This window comes from Hyaena hyaena, unplaced genomic scaffold (assembly GCF_003009895.1).
Source record: "Hyaena hyaena isolate Hyena2069 unplaced genomic scaffold, ASM300989v1 scaffold_0, whole genome shotgun sequence".
NCBI classification, from domain to species: Eukaryota; Metazoa; Chordata; class Mammalia; order Carnivora; family Hyaenidae; genus Hyaena; species Hyaena hyaena.
In genome coordinates this window covers 1,990,310-2,007,739 of record NW_024080632.1, presented here as the reverse complement: position 1 = coordinate 2,007,739, position 17,430 = coordinate 1,990,310, and the positions used below count along the sequence as shown (strand labels likewise).

At 61.3% G+C, this 17,430-nt stretch overlaps 1 protein-coding gene across 1 annotated transcript in view; it reads left to right on the top strand.

Moving 5' to 3' along the window:
• The first annotated feature begins 5,136 nt into the window (after nt 1-5,136).
• LOC120243154 (refilin-A-like) overlaps nt 5,137-17,430 on the top strand; it is a 15,202-nt gene continuing 2,908 nt past the window's right edge. The window contains exons 1-2 of the mRNA XM_039249227.1: nt 5,137-5,389; nt 16,715-16,824. Coding sequence (XP_039105158.1) covers nt 5,180-5,389; nt 16,715-16,824 — 320 coding nt within the window. The 5' untranslated portion in view covers nt 5,137-5,179. The remainder of the gene's footprint in view (nt 5,390-16,714; nt 16,825-17,430) is intronic.

The following is a 17,430-nucleotide window of genomic DNA, read 5'->3' as shown; positions in this document are numbered from 1 at the left end:
GTTTGCTCCAGACACATTTAGAGGTCGGCAGAAGAATGTGTCCCCGCCTCCAAGTGCACCTTGGGTCCCTTTTGTCCCGGATTCCCTCCCTCTGGTGACAGGCAGGCCGTCAAGAGCCGGGCTTCGGACTGGATGCCAGTCTCTGCCCGCTGTAGGCACAGGCCTGCGGGCGGCGAGGCCAGCAGCAGCTCTGGCTCCCAGACAGGCAGCCGCCCAGCAAAGACAGAGCCGCGGGCTCAGAGAGGACGCGTGCTAAAAATGAAGACGTGAGTCATTATTGAAGCTATGTCCCGGCAGGGGCCTGTGTGGCTCCCGCAGGGGACCGAGCGAGGGTGCTGCGGAAAAAGCCCCTCGGGCAAGACCGGCCAAGGGGGACCGTCTGATTCCCCATTCGGGCTGGGTGGGGACGGGCACCCACCGGCCAGGCCCCGGAGCCGGGTCCGGCTCAGGACACACTATCCCAACGTGGCGTGAAGACTGGGCCTTTCACTTAAAACCCGTCGCACGGAGCGCGAGCCCCTGGGAACAGCTCGAGTAGCCGTCAACCATCAAGAGCTTATGATAAAAAACGACCGTCTCCGCTCTCCTCTCTCTGCCTGTCTGAGCTCCCGTACTGTCCTTCCCACGGCTCCCTTCAAATGCTGGAGGTGATGTTTGATGACAGCCTGGATTCCCTAAGGGTAGACAGAATCTGTGGGCTTTCCGTGTAGAAGATAAAGACTTCGCTCATACTTTACCCCCTTCTCTTCTCCTCCTAAGGAAAAAGAAATACATATGTATATACATGTCAGCGTGTGTGTGCGCGCACGCGCGCGTGCGCACACGTGTGTATTGATTCTCAATCACCTTCACTACGGTGAGGCAAGGAGACGCCGTGGTTGACAGCAGGGGCCGGGACGCCTGCAGAATTCTCACTGGCATCGTGCTGAGGGCGTAGCCTGAGCCTGGCGCGCGAGAGGCTCACTCCGGGTATGTTTAATCCCAGTACATTCAATCCTAATTCACTCCCTTTATTTAAGCCCTGCTTTATAGATGCGGACCCATAGGCACAGAGAGGGCATTGCAAATTGTCCAAATCACACAGCCGGGAAGTGCTCCCACCGGGCCCTGCTGTGTGAGTTCAGGTGAAACGGTTACCCTCTCTGGGCCTCCCCATCTTCTCGTCTCTGAAAGTGATGCAACTCCGTGTTCTGCTCGTCTTTCCAGATCACGGGGGCTGCACGAGTCTGATGAAACCGACCAGCCACACCTCCCCACTGCTCTGTGGGGGATCAGGACCCTCCTGGGTGTGTTGAGTGAGGACAAGGAGCTACCGAGACTTGCTCCGTGTGCGTGCGGTGCGCACAGCCCGCCAGGACGCTGGAGCGCCAAGCCCTGCCCTCAAGCGCAGGACTTGATCTGTGAACAATCACGTGTCACAGGAGTAGGATCTTTGTTTTCAACTCAGCCTGGGCCTTTGGGTCTTTGGTTTGCTTTGGAGCCATCCCTGCAGGTGAGGGCCACGCCTCACTGTCAGGCATTAGGGCCTTGGTCCCCCGGCCCCACCTATGGCATGATACGTCGGGACCCACTGACAGCCATCCCCCACGCCCACCCTCCTCGCCTCCAGTCTGGCTTTCCATTGAGTAGCTGTGTGACCTCTGACAAGTCGCTGAACCTCTCTGAGCCTCCATGGCCTGATCTGCTTTATTTTAAAACAGACGGACCCACACCCATGTTGGGTGGCACAGCAGTTTGCGGGGTGCAAGTTCAGGACAGTACGTGTGTGGAGGCCTTTGTGAGCTGCCCGTGACTGCACAACCTCACTTGCATGACTGTTCCCAAAGCCGCTTGGAACACGTGGGTAACGTTATTTCTGCGTGCCCTTCCCCTTAACCGTCTGGCATTTCTGGCAGCTTCCCTCTCGCAAAGCAGCCTGGGAAAGTCCCCTCGACGCCAGGGTGCTGGGCGCGCCTGGAGCCTGGGATCACCCTGCCACACGCTCTTACAAGCAGGGGACTTCGCAAGCTCCTGGGTCCGCGGGTCCCTTTCCAGAGGCGGGTCGTACCGGGGTCTGCCCTTTTCTCTCACCCGGAACAAACACTTCAGGACCCCTTGTAAGGTACCCCAACACCTCTTCTCTGTTAACTACCGACTTTTTTCTATTAAACATCCAAGTCCTCTCTCTCTCTCTCTCTTCTCTCTCTCCTCTCCTGTCTTTGATCTGACTTTGAAAGCAATTTGAATCAGATCATTCCTAAAACCTGCTTCAAACCTTCTGCAGATTCCCCACCTCCTGGCGGATCAAATCCCAGGCCTCAGCACCACGTCCCGGACACTGCAAACCTCGCCGCTGCCAGCGCCCCGGCCCCCAGCACCCGCCCAGAGCGAGCTCTGAGATCTCACGAGACCTCCCCTTCTTGTTCTTATGGCTTCACAGCATGGCCCCCTTTCCTCTGAGACCGGCCAAGGGCCACCCACCCACCCGCGAGCCCTTGGCTCAAGCTAACTTATGGAAATTTTGGCCTTTCCTCCCCTCTTTGACATTTGCGGACCATCTGACAGAGTGAGAAATAGAAGCTTTTACAGTACAGGCTTTCAGTCCACGGGCAGCCCCAGCTTGTAGCAGGGGATCCGATTAGGTCAGAGGTCATGGTCACCGGGGTCATTTGTTTGGGCCATTAACTGGGCGTTTGACATTTGTAGTGTGGGCACGTTTTTCCTGCCTCTGGATGTAGACATTTCTCCAACATTATTCCACACAGGGAAGCCCATTGCAGGGGCAGCTGTGTGTGGGCGCAGGGAAGCATCCAGAACCTCGGTGGGCATGGTCTTAGAGGTGTTCCTGGTAGGTGTGAATGGCGCGAAGGGGGCCAGGACCAGAGCGAGGTGAGTGAGGTGCTCGCCAAGAGCACAACATTCAAGGAAATGTTCCAAATGTGGAAATCATGGCAAATATGACTTTACGTTTGAAGGTTATCTTGAAGGTCAAAGTTGACACAAAAAATTCAAGGCGAAGGGAACCTCAAAGTTTTTAATAAAGTCAGGATGACCCTTCAGCCCACGGGCCTCACCCTGAATCCCCACCCGGCTGCCTGAGGGTCACTATTCACTTCTCCGTGATCAGAAGTGATAAGCTGTCTGTCAAAACTTGGCCAAGCCACGGCCAAGGCTGAAGCAAGCCCTCTCTTGTGGGCTTGAGGGGGTGGGCATCTGGGGAGAAGGTGAGCCTTAACGTATACCTGTTCTGGAGAGCACAGCCCCCCACTTTGGCCCCCTGTGAGATGACAGACCCCCACACCCACTTCTGGTCAAGGGGCCCACGGAAGACCTGTCTTGCCTACAAAGATTTGAAGCAGACAAGTCAGCTCTGACTTTTTTCTCCAGAATGTTCCAACTATTCAAACCTCTGGTCGATCCTGTGCGCAGCAGACTTCCCCTGTTCTCCCTGGTTGGTGTGAAATGCATCGTAAATTCACCTGAATACAGGTCCCTCTGTGTCCCTCTTAGGGAGCTACCCAGCCCTCTGGAACGTATGTTACCATACCACCGGTGTCCTGGCTGCTTCCTGTGCCTGCAGGTGAATTCTGTCTCCAGCTCACTGCTTGGCAGTTGAGATATCACCGTAAAATGTCACCTCAGAGGGGTGGCCTGGGTGGCTCAGTCAGTTAAGCGGTCTGACTTTGGCTCAGGTCATGATCTCACTGTTTGTGGGTTCAAGGCCGGCGTCGGGCTCTGTGCTGTCAGCATGGAGCCTGCTTCAGGTCTTCTACCCCCCGCCCATTCCTTGCTCATGCTCTCTCTCTTTCTCTCAAAAATAAAAAATGGGCTTAAAAAAAAAGTCACCTCAGGGCCGCCCTCCCTGAACACCAGAACCAAAAACGTTCCCTCTGATTCTCCGTGCCCGCAGTGCCATGTTAATCTCCTCCACTAACTCCCCCCTTTCACTCCCGGGGGGGGTGCTCACCGATCCCTCGCCACACGGGGCGCCCCGGGGCCGCGCCGTCTTCCCCAGGGCTGAGAGCACAGCGGGGCCTTGACCCGACGAACGTACTTTAAGGATGGTGACGAGCAGACCCTCGCACACGGAGCTGGCACATGCGTCCACACCCTCTCTCTCGCCTCTGCTCCCCTCACCTCTGCTCCCCCACATGCCTGCCCTTTTCAAAGCCTTGTGTGGGCCCCCTGGGACAGCTGGGTCCCTGGGAGAGGTGTGGGGTGTCTGCGTGAGTGGGTGGGTGGATGGAGCTGGCCAGGGGCAAAGGGCTGCTTGTGGGTCACCGGAAGAAAAGGACATCACTGTCCTTCTCCCTTGGGAGGAAGGAGAAAGGGGGAGGGGAGGGGAGACCCCTGTTGAGGAGCAGAATGTGCTTGGAAGATCTGTGGAAAGACACAGATGCACATGGGATTCCAGGAAGGGTTTCTAATCCCCCTCCCGCCCCGTGTCCACCGCTGCTTTCCACCCCCAAAGGCCCAGGTGGCCTTGGGGAACCAGACAATCGAATAACTGAGACCCAGGTACCAGGGCCGGCAGTGGGCCCTTTAGAACAGAAACTAAGGGTGGGCATATTCCGTTTGGAAAGGGAGGCGCTAAAGAGCCGGTCTGGAAGCCGGAGAGCTTTCCAGCATCCTGTCCGCTCCACTGCACCTTACAGATCTCCTCAAATCCACGTTTCCAAAGTTTCTTGTATCCTGACTTCGGCGAGACGGAGGAAACCCCGCGCGGCCACATCACACGTCACCACCACCAGCCCTTGGGATGACTCGGGGACCCTCCTCCCCAAACGCAGGGGTGTGCACGGTCGGGGGGCACCTGGAAGCTGTGCAGGTCCTGGGAGCGGCGTGGGCGGAGGCCAGAGCGGGGTGGGCCTGGAGGGGAGGGGAGGGGAGGGGAGGGGAGGGGGGGGGGGGGGGGGGGCAGGAGGGAGGAGGAGGCGCCTAGAAAAGGAGGCGCGGGCCGGGAAGGTGCGGAGACGGCGGGCGGCGCCGCGCGCAGGCGAGGCCGGGCGGCGGGGGCGCAGGAGGCGGCGCGCGCGGAGCGGCCGGGCGGGGAGCCGGGGCGCGGGGGGCGCCGGGCCTGACGCGCCGCCCGCTCGGCTCTGCCCGCAGGTCCCGGGCGCGCAGCCCCCGGCCCGGGCCCCGAGGCGCGGTGGAGCGGCGCCCGGAGGAGCCGGGGGCCCGCGCCCCGCGCCCCCCAGACATGGTGGGCCAGCTGCATCTGCAGGGCATGGAGGAGAGCCTCAAGGAGAGGAGCCGGGAGGGCTTGCTGGACAGCCCCGACTCCGGGCTGCCCCCCAGCCCCAGCCCCAGCCCGCCCTTCTACTCCCTGGCGCCCGGCATCCTCGACGCCCGCGCGGGGGGCGCCGGCGCCGCCTCGGAGCCCGCGGGACCCGGCGGCGAGGCCAGAGCGGTAAGCGCGCGACCCGGGACGGGGCTCCTGCGCGCCCCCAGCCCCGGTCCGGAAGGGGGTGCGGTGCCGGCCAGGGCCGCCCCGGCAGGTCCGGGGCGCGGAGGCGGAAGTGGTCCAGCCTGACCCCGGGACCTGGAGCCCCCTCCCCGGCGGCGGGCGTGCTCCGCCTTGCAGGGAGTGCGCCAGGGACTGTGTGCGGAATTCCGAAGAAGTTGGCCCCGGGCAGGCGGGCTTGAGCCCCAGCCTGAAGCCTGCTGTGGACATCCGCCCCCAGGTCCCTTCTGCTCCCGACCCCGTCCCCTGTTTACTGTCCCAGCGCTGCCAGCGCCAAAACTTCTTCCTTTCTTTCCTTTTTTTTTTTTTTTTTTTTTAACCAAACCCAGACAGTAACCCTTCCTTCCCTGGGTGTTGCGGGTTGTTGACGTGGAGCTGAGGCTGCCTGGGAGAGGCTGGAGCCCGGGTCGGGAGCCCGAGGGTCTCAGTGGATCCGGTGGGCACGCACCTTGGCGGCTGGAGCGAGACAGGGCGCCCCTGGCCCGGAGCAGAGGGGGTGGGGTCGGGCACCTTCCCGGCTCCAGGAAGGACAGGACGAAACCGGGAGGTCGCTAACAAGGGGCACATTTCCCCCGTCCTGCCTGCTCTCCCCACGTCTTAACGTCTTTTTCGGCCAAGTGCATGCGCCGGCGTGGCTCCAGCCCCAGCCGCACCCCACTTCCCTGGGGCCTGGGAGCTGGCCCGGTGCAGGGCACCACACGCCTCCCCCTACCCCGGCTGAAAATACTCCCAGCAGCGGAAAGGAATGCGCTCCTTGCCTCCCTGCTCCTTAGTCCCGTGGGTCCCAAGCTTGACCTGGCCGTTGGCATCCCTCGGAGGTCTCTCAGCGGTACCCGTGCCCACCTCCCCGACCCAGACATTCGCCCGTAATTGGTGCAGGCTCTGACCTGTGCGTCAGGACTTTGAAAACTTCCTCCGGTGATTCTGATGGGCCACAGTTTGGGACCCACCGCCTTAGACCAAAATCACACGGTGGATTTGAACTTTGGGCTTCGGCCCCAGGGCGGGGAGGGATATTGAGGACTTCCGGGGGGGGGGGGGGGGGGGGGGGGGGGGGGGNGGGGGGGGGGGGGGGGGGGGGGGGGGGGGGGGGGGTTGACAGAGGTGACCGACCCAGGCTGTTTGCAGTAAAATGAATCCTGCTGTCTGAAGGGGAAGCTTGCCTGCAAGCAGGTCTGGGACTTCTCACAGCCGCTGGGGGTTCTGGGTCACGCACTTGGGAGCGAAGGCCTGTGGTGTCTTACGTGACAGGGTTTAGAAAGGTCCAGGGAACCAGTCTCTTCCCCTTTCTTCTTGGGATGACCTGGACTCCTCCTTAAAGAGGGCTTTCTGGAACCTTCCTCTGCCAGCCAGGCCAGCCAGCATGCCTCGTTTACTTATCTTGGCTGTTCTGGCTGATCTGGTGTTGTTTTCTCCCTTCCTCGCTAACTAGACGCCAGGTATGAACCGCACTGGCCTTGGCCTTTCCGTTTGGCTCGAAGGCAAAGCTGGGGCTGTTTCCGCACAGGGACTGGTATCTGGCCTGCAGGTAGCACTTACCACGGGCCAGAAGCGCTCCTAACCCCTCGACCTACTTTGGCTCAGGTGCTTTCCACGATATTCCGTGAAGTATGCACCCTATAGCCCCACTTTCCAGACGGACCAGTTGAAGCCATTTCCCCAAGGTCACCCGGTCGGTAAGTGGTCTTATGGGGATGGAACCTCAGGAAGTTTGGATCCGGAGTCTATGCTTAAACCTTACATTGTGCTGCTTTCACTATGTAGCTAATTAACTACCTTTGTGGGTGTGTTATTATTTTTTTTAACTGAAAAACATAATGCTTGTGGACCTGTGGGGTTTTGAGGTGCTGCTTTTAATAAAAAGAGAGGAGATGGTTGCCCGGGGCAACCTCTTCCCCGCCCCGCCCCCTCGCCCACAGGGCCCCCCAGCTCCCGTGTGGTGAGAACACCTTGCGCACTGACGACTCACTGAGAATGTGTTCCAGGCCCAGATGCGGGCAGGATATGGGCCCCCCATCCTGTGCGCCTCCGGGGAGAGGGACAGAAACCTGTCCCGCATCTCGGAGCTGACGGTTTCAAACGCGCAGGCGGAGGCAGGTGGCCAGCAGGGCCGGGGCTCCTCGGGTGTCCCTTACTGCCGTGCGCCAGGCCGCGTGGGTCTGGGTTTCAGCCTGTTTCGCGCAGGGTGATTCTGACGCCCGGTGCCCGGCGCTGCCTGCCCAGCGTGGGTGGTGCGGGCCCCAGCCGGGGGTCGGGGAGGGGTGACACACGTGCAGGCGCCCGGCTCTCAGTACCTCGTCACCCCGCTGCTTCTGCCGGACACACATGTTAAGTTTGCTCAGGCTTCATTTCATCCAAGAGGCCCCATTCCCCACCCTTCACTTTGAGAGACTGGACTCAGCATCTGGACAAAGGCCCATTCATATGGGTGTCCCGCTGCCTGTGAGACTGTCCCCACCCAAGACATCAGAGGCTCCGGGGCCAGGCTGGGTGGGAATGCACCTCCCCCCCCCGCCTTGACCATGGGGCTCTCCTGCTCCCTCTTTGGGGCAGACGGTAACGTTTCTGGTGATTGGCAAAGCAAACGAAGATGTAGGAACCAGCCATTCACCCACCAGCACTTTCTGAGCACCCACTGTGTGCTGTGCGCCGTTTTGGAGATGTGGGCACCATTGCACCGAACAGGATGTTCAAGGTCGCTGCCCTCATGGGAGTGGTGTTCTCTTGGGCGAGACAGAGTCACCAACTTAAATGTGGTTTGCTAAGCGTTGTTGTTAAGACAAAAGGCTGGGTGAGGGCGCCAGGCCGTAGGCAGGGCGGTCAGGAAAGTGATGGTTAACAGAAAGCAGGGAAAACAGTGAGGGCGTGGACTTTATGGTTATAGGGCTGAAGTGTGGACCAGTCCAAGAGGATGGTGCGTGCAAAGGTCCTGAGGTGGGAACCAGATCGGCGCGCTCAAGGAGCAGCGAGGAGGCGGGCAGAGGCCAGAGCAGGGACTTGTGGGCCACGCTGAGGTCAGAAAGTTAAAATTCCATTTGGTCTAATGCACTTGTCATTGTTTTATTTTTATCTCTCAAAAGACATCATCCATCCTGAGCGCCCAACCCACCCCCAACCGCAAGCCCTCAAATTAGAGACTCAAGTGAGACCCGACTGAGAGGTGCCCTGGGGGTAGGATCGGTGGGGACGGCCCGGCTGCCTGCGGGCCAGGACAGCTCGCCTGTCAGCTGCACGCACGCCGCAGATGCTTGAGCCAGGCCGGGCGAGGGCCCCCACGAGCAAGACACACGCCGTCCGTCAGTCCATGCTTCCCTCGAGTTCCCGGGGCCTGGCCCCCAGCCCAAGGGACGAGCTGCCCGAGGGGGTGAGGGGCCACGTGCGGTGCTTCCAGTTAACACGGGGGGATCCGGGAACTAGCCCCGAGGAGCCTGTGCCCCCAGGGAGGCCACGACAGCTCCCGTGGCCCCGCCCATCTCCCGGCTCTGTGTGTGGACTGTACCTCTGACACCTCGCCTCCTGAGAGTCTCCCTAAGGACGAGGCGCCGGGTCCCTGGGCCAGACTCTGAGGGGCCCTGGGGGCCAGGTGTAGGCAGAACCAGTGGTGGCGGTAAGGTGTCTGTGCCCCACGTGGGAGCCTCGCGGGGCTGCCCAGCCCTTGGAGGACACCCAAGGTCACGGGCGTCTCAGGATCGTGGCTGGCACCACTCCCCCCGTGCCGCCAGGAGTCCTGGATCGTCTCATTTCTGGCTCTGGACTAGGATGGTGAAACCAAGGAGAGAGGGAGGGATTTAGGGAGTTTGTGCCCAGGATTGGGAAGGATGGAAGGGTGGAAAGACAGATGGACAGACGGATGGATGGATGGATGGATGGACGGACAGACGGACGGAGGGACAGATGGACAGACGGACGGATGGACAGACAGATGGACGGACGGATGGACGGACAGACGGATGGACGGACAGACGGATGGATGGATAGATAGATGGACGGATGGACGGACGGATGGACGGACGGATGGACGGACAGATGGACAGATGGATGGATGCACGGACGGACAGACGGATGGATGGATGGATGGATGGATGGACGGATGGACGGATGGATGGATGGATGGATGGACGGACAGACGGATGGATGGATGGATGGATGGATGGATGGATAGATGAATGGACAGATGGACTGAGACAGAGGTCAGTCCCCAAAGCCCCCTTGCAGGCTCATCGGTGTGTCCCTGACTAGTGACGGTGTGTGAGCAATCCCAGGTGTGCCAGGCCAGGGTGGGAGGAGCCCATCTGCAGAAAGGGAATTTGGGAGGAGGGAGGGGAGGAAGAGCCAGAAACACCAGCACTTCCGTTCAGCCCTTGTTTGCTTAACCCTGGACGAACCGGCAGCCCCACGGCCCAGCGGCAGGCTCACCTGGGCGAGAGGCTCTGGCTCTGAAAAGGCGACCAGTCGCCCCACCCCCTCCTGGCTCTGGAGATGAGGGAACCTACAGGAGCCCCCTTCTGGGGGCCTTGCGGGCCGTGCTGGCTCCCGGGCCTGTGTGGCCAAGTCACAGCCTGGGGCTCCAAACAACACACATTCCTTCTCGCAGCTCCGGAGCCAGAGGTCCAAGGCAGGTGTCAGCCGGGCCACACTCCCTCCAGAGGCTCGAGGGGGACCCATCCCACGCGTCCGTTCCAGCTTCCGGTGGTGGCTGGCCGTCCCGGCGTCCGGGTCCTGCGCGTCTCCACGTGGCTGCCTGCCCTGCGTGTGTGTCCTGTGGTCTTTCTCGTATGGGGACACCGGTCACTGGATCTAGGGCCCCGCCTTGTCCAGGAGGACCCCGCCTTAACCTGACCGTGTTTGCAAAGACCCGATTTCCCAAACAGGGTGCACTTGCAGGCCGCCTGTTTTGTGGAGGTCAAAGCCAGCCCGGCCCCGCCCTCCTGCCGGCTGGGGTCTGGGTGGCCGTCCCCGGAGCAGGCTGGGCCTTGCGCCCCGCCTCCCACCCGATGTCTGTGTTTGCTTCGTTTTGCTGCTTTTGGGTGTCAGACCCCTGGCCTGTGGGGGCCTGCGCTGGGCCCACGACGCTTCATGACTCTCCAGGGACCTTCCGGGTCTCCCGCGCTCCCCCTCCCAGGCCTGCCCAGGTCCTCTGTTGTGCCATGGGGGGAGGGGCCACGAGCCCGCGTCACCCCGTCCTCAGCTGCCCTAGGGTTTGCCACATTGCTCGGGGCCTTTGATAAGGAGAGTGAGAACTCTTCACTGTCTCCTCCTTGGACCACTTTCCTCATGGGTGAAGGTTCAAGGTCAACAAATCCCAAAAGCACACCGCAGACAATCAGGTTTGTTTAGAATAGCAGCAAAAGCCGTCGCGGGCCTGGCTGGGGACTAGGCCATTTTAGCTGTTGCAAACGTTCCATGTGGCTTTGGTGAGGACACCTGTCCCCCGTGTCACTGGGGGGGGGGGTCCTTCTCTGTCTTGGATCAGCCGTGGGGCCCGCTCACACGAGCTGCACTGATGGGCCTTGCTGCTCCCTGACGGAACCGATAGCTCGTGGCTGCCATGCGTCACCCGGGCCAGGCACAAACACCGCTGCGCTGTCCCTACGTGTCCCTGGCGGCCAGGCCGGGACCGCTGGTCGGGCTGGGCTGTCACCGCATGGCACCGAGCTCCCACAACCAAGCAGTTATCTTCCCTGGCTGTGCCGTTGGCTGTGGCTTGAACGGCCGCCGGGAGGGGCGGGCCCCAAAGCAGGCGGCGTATCCGTGGGCAGCCACTGTGTACTTACCCTCGCCCCCGCGGCTCCTGGCGAGGGCACATGAATCACTGGCTGAGGTGGGTGGGGCCTCCGGACCCTGCTTCCCGAGAGCCCCGCCCAGTGCCCCCCCCCCCCCCGCCACCTCCCCAGGAGACCAGAGAGCCAGCCTGCTCCCCAGGCTGCAACAGGGGCCTCCCAGCGGGGAGCTGGGCGAGGGGCGGGGGCTGGACCAGCTGTGCCCATCCATCCACCCGGGGTGCAGGGGCAGCATCGAAGGGGTCGGGGCGGTCCTGTCTCATCGGTGCATGGGACTCACTTGTTCCTCCCCTGCCCCTGCTTTCCAGACCTGCACGGGGATCCGAATCCCCCTCGGTCGCTGGCCAGCCCTGTGGCGTAGGCCTCACAAATGGCACAGCCGTATTTTACAGATGGGCAGACTGAGGCATAGATAGCAAGTGGGCTGAGGGTTGTCTTTAGGACGGAACAAGAGTCCAGGCTTCCGGGGGAAAGGTTGGGGGGTGGGTGAGGGCGGTGGACTGCCTGGACGCTTTCTCTGCGCTAGGAGGCCGTGGCTGGCCGAGCAGGTGGTCCATCACCTGGGTGCGCAAGCCCTGCCCCCCCAGCATCTCTCCCTCCCCCACTCCTGGTGACTCCCAGCAGAAGGCCACCGGATCTTTGAGGAGCCCTCCTTCTAGGGCCAGATGTGTGCTTTCTTGGCCATGGGAGATGCTTTCCTTCCCACCCTGCGGGTTGGCAGTGTTCCGTGGGGCAGCGCCACAACCAGAAAGGCTCCGCTTTGAGCTTCCGGACAGGCCAGTGGCTGCCACCGTGTTCCCTTTGTGTCGGTCCCTGGAGCCCCGCGGGACTGTCCTGGGGCCTTGGCGGTGACTTCTGGAGCCATCTCGCCACCCAGGCCGGCTGGATGCCAGCCCGTGTCTGGGTTCTCCCTGGCTTTGCCTATCGCTTGTGCAGCATGTCCAGTGTGGGCAGATTTTGGATGTTTTTCCACAGGGGCCCTTTGGAAAACCATGCCCAGAGCTCCGGCCTCCCCGCCTAGCCTGTGCAGTGAGCCTTGTCTCCTCTCCTGACAGCCCGTCAGGGAGCGAGATCTGGCCCGGAGGGCACTGCTCTTGTGGGGCACTCGGGAAGGTACCAGAAGGTCTGGCAGTTTCGCTGTCCGGGGCCGACCCCAGGGGGATAGAACTGCTTAGCTCTGCAGCAGCATTGAAGGTCTTGCCTCTCTGAGCTACCTTCTCTGAACCTTAGTTTCGGAGTTACTCGGTCCTTCTGGGAGGGGTGGGGAGGGCAGTGTGGGGTGGTTAAAATGGGCAGCAGACTTCCCCTCCCTCTTTCCAGTCCTTCTGCCGGTCTGGACACAAGAAACACCTCCAGAAACCTTAGCACCCACGTTCACACCTCCTCACGTGCTTGCATCACCTTCTGTTTCCTTCCATGGCCACGTGTCATCCCCTCTTGAACAAGAGGTGCCCTGAGAGTCGCTGTGTCTTGTCCCACCCACACGGGGTCTGGTACACAGTAGGTGTTCAGCCCACTGGAGGTGCTCAGCAAACAGTAGGTGCTCAGCAAACACTTGTACTGGTTTGGGAAAATGCTACTCTGTAGGTAATGCCTTTGGGGAGAGAGCATGATTTTTAAAAACATCAAGTCATGGGGTTTTATAGCTGGGGTCGTGACAGAGGTGCCTAAATTTTGTCACTGCCCCCTACCCCTTTAAATTCAGTCTGGAAGGTAGAAGCAACGCTGTCTCAAGGCTCACAAGGGTGTGGACTGTGCCTCCCTCCAGGCAGGACTCCTAACACAACCAGCTTTTAGACAGCACTTACTCTGTGCCAGGCACTGCCCCACACGCTTCTGAGCTTTGACTCGCTCAGGCCTCACTGCGGCCTGTTGGCCTCTTCAGGGACCAGGATGCTGCTGGCCGGAGGGGGTTGTCTGCCCCGAGTCACAGGGTATATCAGCTTCCCGTTGCTGCCGTGCCAGACGGCCACATGGGGGCTTAAAGCAACAGAAATTTATTGCTTTCCAGTTCCAAAAGTCAGAAGTCTAAAGCGGGTCTTGCAGGCTAAACTCAAGGATTGGGGCAAGGCTGTGTTCCTTTCTGGAAAGGTCTAGGGGAGAATCGTTGCTTGTGTTTTTCACCTTCTAGAGGCTGCCTGAATCCCTTGGCTTGCGGCCCCTCCCCTGAGTCCTAAGGCAATAGTGTGGCATTTTCCATCTGACCCCGACCCCCTGCCTCCCTCGGATGAGGACCCCCCCCCCGCCATCACACGGGGCCACCGAGTAGCCCAGGGGCCCCTCCCCATCTCAGGACCCCTAACCTTGGCACATCACGGTTCCTGGGATTAGGGTGTGCACATCTCTGGGGCATCATTTTACCTCCCTACGCCCAGGAAGGGGCAGACGTTGGCCCTTTGTGGCCCAGTCACTGTAAATGCCAGCGAGATGTGGGGCCACCTCGAGAACAGCTCCTGGGGGCTTTGGGGGGCCCCCTCCTTGTCCAAGCCTCCTAGCTTTTCTTCCTCTGGTCCTTGGCTCTCATTCTGGGGACACTGCGACGCGCTGGGGTACCCTGTCCACAGGCTGATACCACACCAGCTTGGACCTGGCCATGGGGCTGACAAGTCAGTGGGGGCTTCTGTGCACTTTGAGTTCTCACCTCTCAACGCTGCAGGTGCTGTGAGGTTCCCAGCCCTGGGTTACATGGCCCCTCAGGTCCCGAACCTTACAGAGCGCCCGGGCTGGGGTGACAGACACGCAAAGGGGTCATGGCAATGGAGGCAGCAGATGGGAGCCCCAGGGGCCCCGGGGAGGGTGTGGGGAGGCAGAGGTGGTGCCGAGGTTGAGCCACATCGGATCAAGCGAGAAGGAACCAGAAAGACATTCCCAGTGCAGGACGCAGCCTGAACCGAGGCACAGAGGCCTCTTGGAGCCTGTCCAAGGGGCTGAGGGATATGTGGACGGGTCTTAGGAACGCGGCGGCGGGGCTGAGGGATACATGTGCGCGGGGCTGAGGGCATGTGGGCGGGGCTGAGGGCATGTGGGCGGGGCTGAGGGCATGTGGGCGGGGCTGACGGGTGCGTGGGCGGGGCTGACGGGTGCGTGGGCGGGGCTGAGGGATAGAGAGCACAGGCCGGCAGGAAGTGCCCGGATCCTGGGTGCGAGGGCCAGCCTGCTCTGAGTGTTGTGACAGGGCAGGTCCTGGGGCCGCGGTGCCAGTCCCACGGGTGTGAGAGGTAGCTAGCCCAGGAGTAGGAGTGAGATCGTGGAGTCGGGAGCCAGACCCCAGGGTTCCGACCCTGGTTGTGCCTCTTCCTAGCTCTGTGGCCTCAAGCAAGTTACTTAGTCACTCCGGGCCTCTGTTTTAGCATCTGTATAATGGGGGTGCTAATGAGCGAATGCGTGGAGTGTCCAGAGCAGTGTCTGGTGCAGTCAGAGCTCAGAAAGCATCAGCCGCTGTGACATCGTCATCCAGGTGAGGACCATGAGGACCCGGATGGGGAGGGGACAGGAACAGGAATCTCAAGTCGGTAAACAGGCAGGACTTGGTCTGAGTGTATGATTCCTCATCTTGTCCCATGTTGGGGGGGGGGTGGCTGGCCTTCACTCCTGTGTACGAGGACCCTCCAAGAGAATGTTCTAGATCTGCAACTGACTGGTACTGTGGCCACCACTGCATGTGCCTGCGACCACTTGTGCAGCCAGGGTGATGGAGGAACGGGATTTGTCATTTGCTTATTTTTCATCAGGTTAAGCTGCAGTCACCCCATGCAGCTAGCGGCCACGGGACAGACAGGCGGCCCAAGACAGTGTCCCCAGAGTGTGAGTGGTTTAGGAGGGGCACTGAAAAAGTTCCTCTAGGTGGTAAGATGCGGGCGCGTGATTTACACGTGACCCCAGGCTTCTGGGACAGACCTGCCTAGGGTGGGGCTGAGGTAGGCATTGGAGCGCAAAGGAAGGTGAGTCAGTTCTGAAGGGTGAGCCCGTTAAGGGTGCGGGTGGGATGTGGACACAACAGTTTCCAGGGACGGGGTTGATGGATGGGGATCTGGGGAACTTGGCTCCCTCCATCTGTCTCCCTGGTGGGTCCCAGCAGGTGGGGTGGGGGAGGGGGTGTGTTCATGTCAGGTGCTGCCTGGGGCTGGGTGACCCCTCATGTGCCTGCCTGAGTGGGGTTCCAGGACCTGTGACCTGTGGGGCCAGAGTCAACTCCACTTTGTCCTTTAGATCACATCTCAGGTGTCACCTCTGTGGGGAAGCCCTCCTGGGTTACCTGATGGTCGACACCCCCTCTTCTCAAGGCCCTCAGAGCCCCTGCGATCACAGCCCTCACCACAGTTAGAAGTTTAGCCTGCCTGAGGGATCCTTTGAACACTAGTGAAGGCCCCAGGCAGCAAACTCCTCAGGAGCAAGGGCACGGCCTCCTCTGAGCACGGTGGCAGCTCACTGAGGGCTTGGTGCGGGCCCGTGGTTAGAGCAGATGCTTACTGTGGGATGACGGCTATACCAGCACAGGCTACTTACAGCACGTAATGCTGTGTAACAAACATCCCCAAATGGCAGTGGTATCCAGATGGCAGAGGCTTCTGCCTGGCTGTCCCTCCACGTTCATCATGGGTTGACCATAACACTGGAAGGAACGGTTGGCAGCAGACGTTTCGCTGGCGTGACATCCTGGGCCCAGAGGTGACATGTGTCACAGGCACCTGTGCATGCCCCTCCCCCCCGGGCGGCTGGGCAGTGTGGCTGCCACCTCAGGTGGACGGCCCAGGGCTGCAGCTCGCTGGCAGCGGGTTGGTGTGAATGGCCTCGCTGGCCACACTGGGGGTAGGACAGGGAGAGGGCTGGTGTGCAGACGCGCGAAGGCCCAGCTCCAGGCCACGCTTGCAGCCAGGGTTGGACGCTCCTGACCTAAGGAACGGGGTGAATTGTGGCATGAGGCCGTGGCCAGGCCCTGGAGGGACTACCGTGAGGGACCTTAGAGGGCCGCAGGGGGAGGGACTCCTGGTCCTCTATGGGTCAGGTTTTGGCCACTTCCTGAGGGTGTCCCCACCTGCGTGTCCCTCTCAGCAGATGTGTCACAGCCCCGGGGGGCTGCCCTCAGCCCTGGGCTGCGCTGAGCAGGGTCAGGAGTGAGGATGACTCGGTTTCGGCCTCTGGCGAGCTCCCAGCTACGGCGTCACCATGGGGTGGCCTGGGGCCCTGAGCCCTCCCTGAGAGGGGTCCCTGTGCTGCCAGGCTCTGGGCCCGGCTCCCAGGGCGAGCTGGGGGGTGCAGAAAAGGCTGTTCCCACATCCCCACATTTCGGGGTCTGGGAGCTGGGAGGGCAGGCTGGGGCGTGGGGCGCCATGGGCCAAGCCAGGGTGGGCTTCTCGATGGACTCCACAGGGCAGGCTTCCGGACTGACCCAGGGCTGGAAGGGTGCAGGGTGGCCCCTTGTGCGCAGTGGGGAGCTGAGGCCACGGTCCCAAAGGGCTGTGTAACCCCATGTCCGTGGCTCTCCCCGCAGACCCCGGCCCTCCCCCCAAATTCCCCAGCGCTCGAGATGAGGCCCCGGATGCTGCCTGTGTTCTTCGGGGAGAGCATCGAGGTGCACCCGGAGCCCACACATGAGATCCGGTGAGTGGGGGTCTTCTGGGCGGGCTGGGGGTGCAACAGGCACTGTCTGGGGTGGGGGTCCAGGCTGCGGGCCCAGCACCCTCCCCCCAACACGAGGTGCTGCTCCCTGAGGAGGTAAGACCATGTACTTGGACAGAGATGAACTAATTCTAAGAGACTGACCTGAAGGTCCCTTCTCTGTACCCCATGCCCCAGGCCTGCATTCGGCCACATCCCCACCGCCCTTCTCCCCAAAGCTGGTTGATTTTATTTTAACCCGACCTTCCAGAACGTTTGCACAATGACCAACACGCACACACCTGACTTGACTCCCTTCCTCCTCCCATACTGCTGGATTTTTCTGGTATCCGTGACCGGCCACACAGGCAATGTGGGACCCTCTTTTCTGCACAGGGAACGCAGGCTTCCTCTGTGGGGGTGCGGTGGGGGATGGGGGAGCTGATCCCCTGTGGGAGTGCGGTGGGGATGTGGGGGAGCTGATCCCCTGTGGGGGTGCGGTGGGGATGGGGGGAGCTGATCCCCTGTGGCGGTGCGGTGGGGACGGGGAGGAGCTGATCCCCTGTCGGGGTGCGGTGGGGACGGGGAGGAGCTGATCCCCTGTGGGGG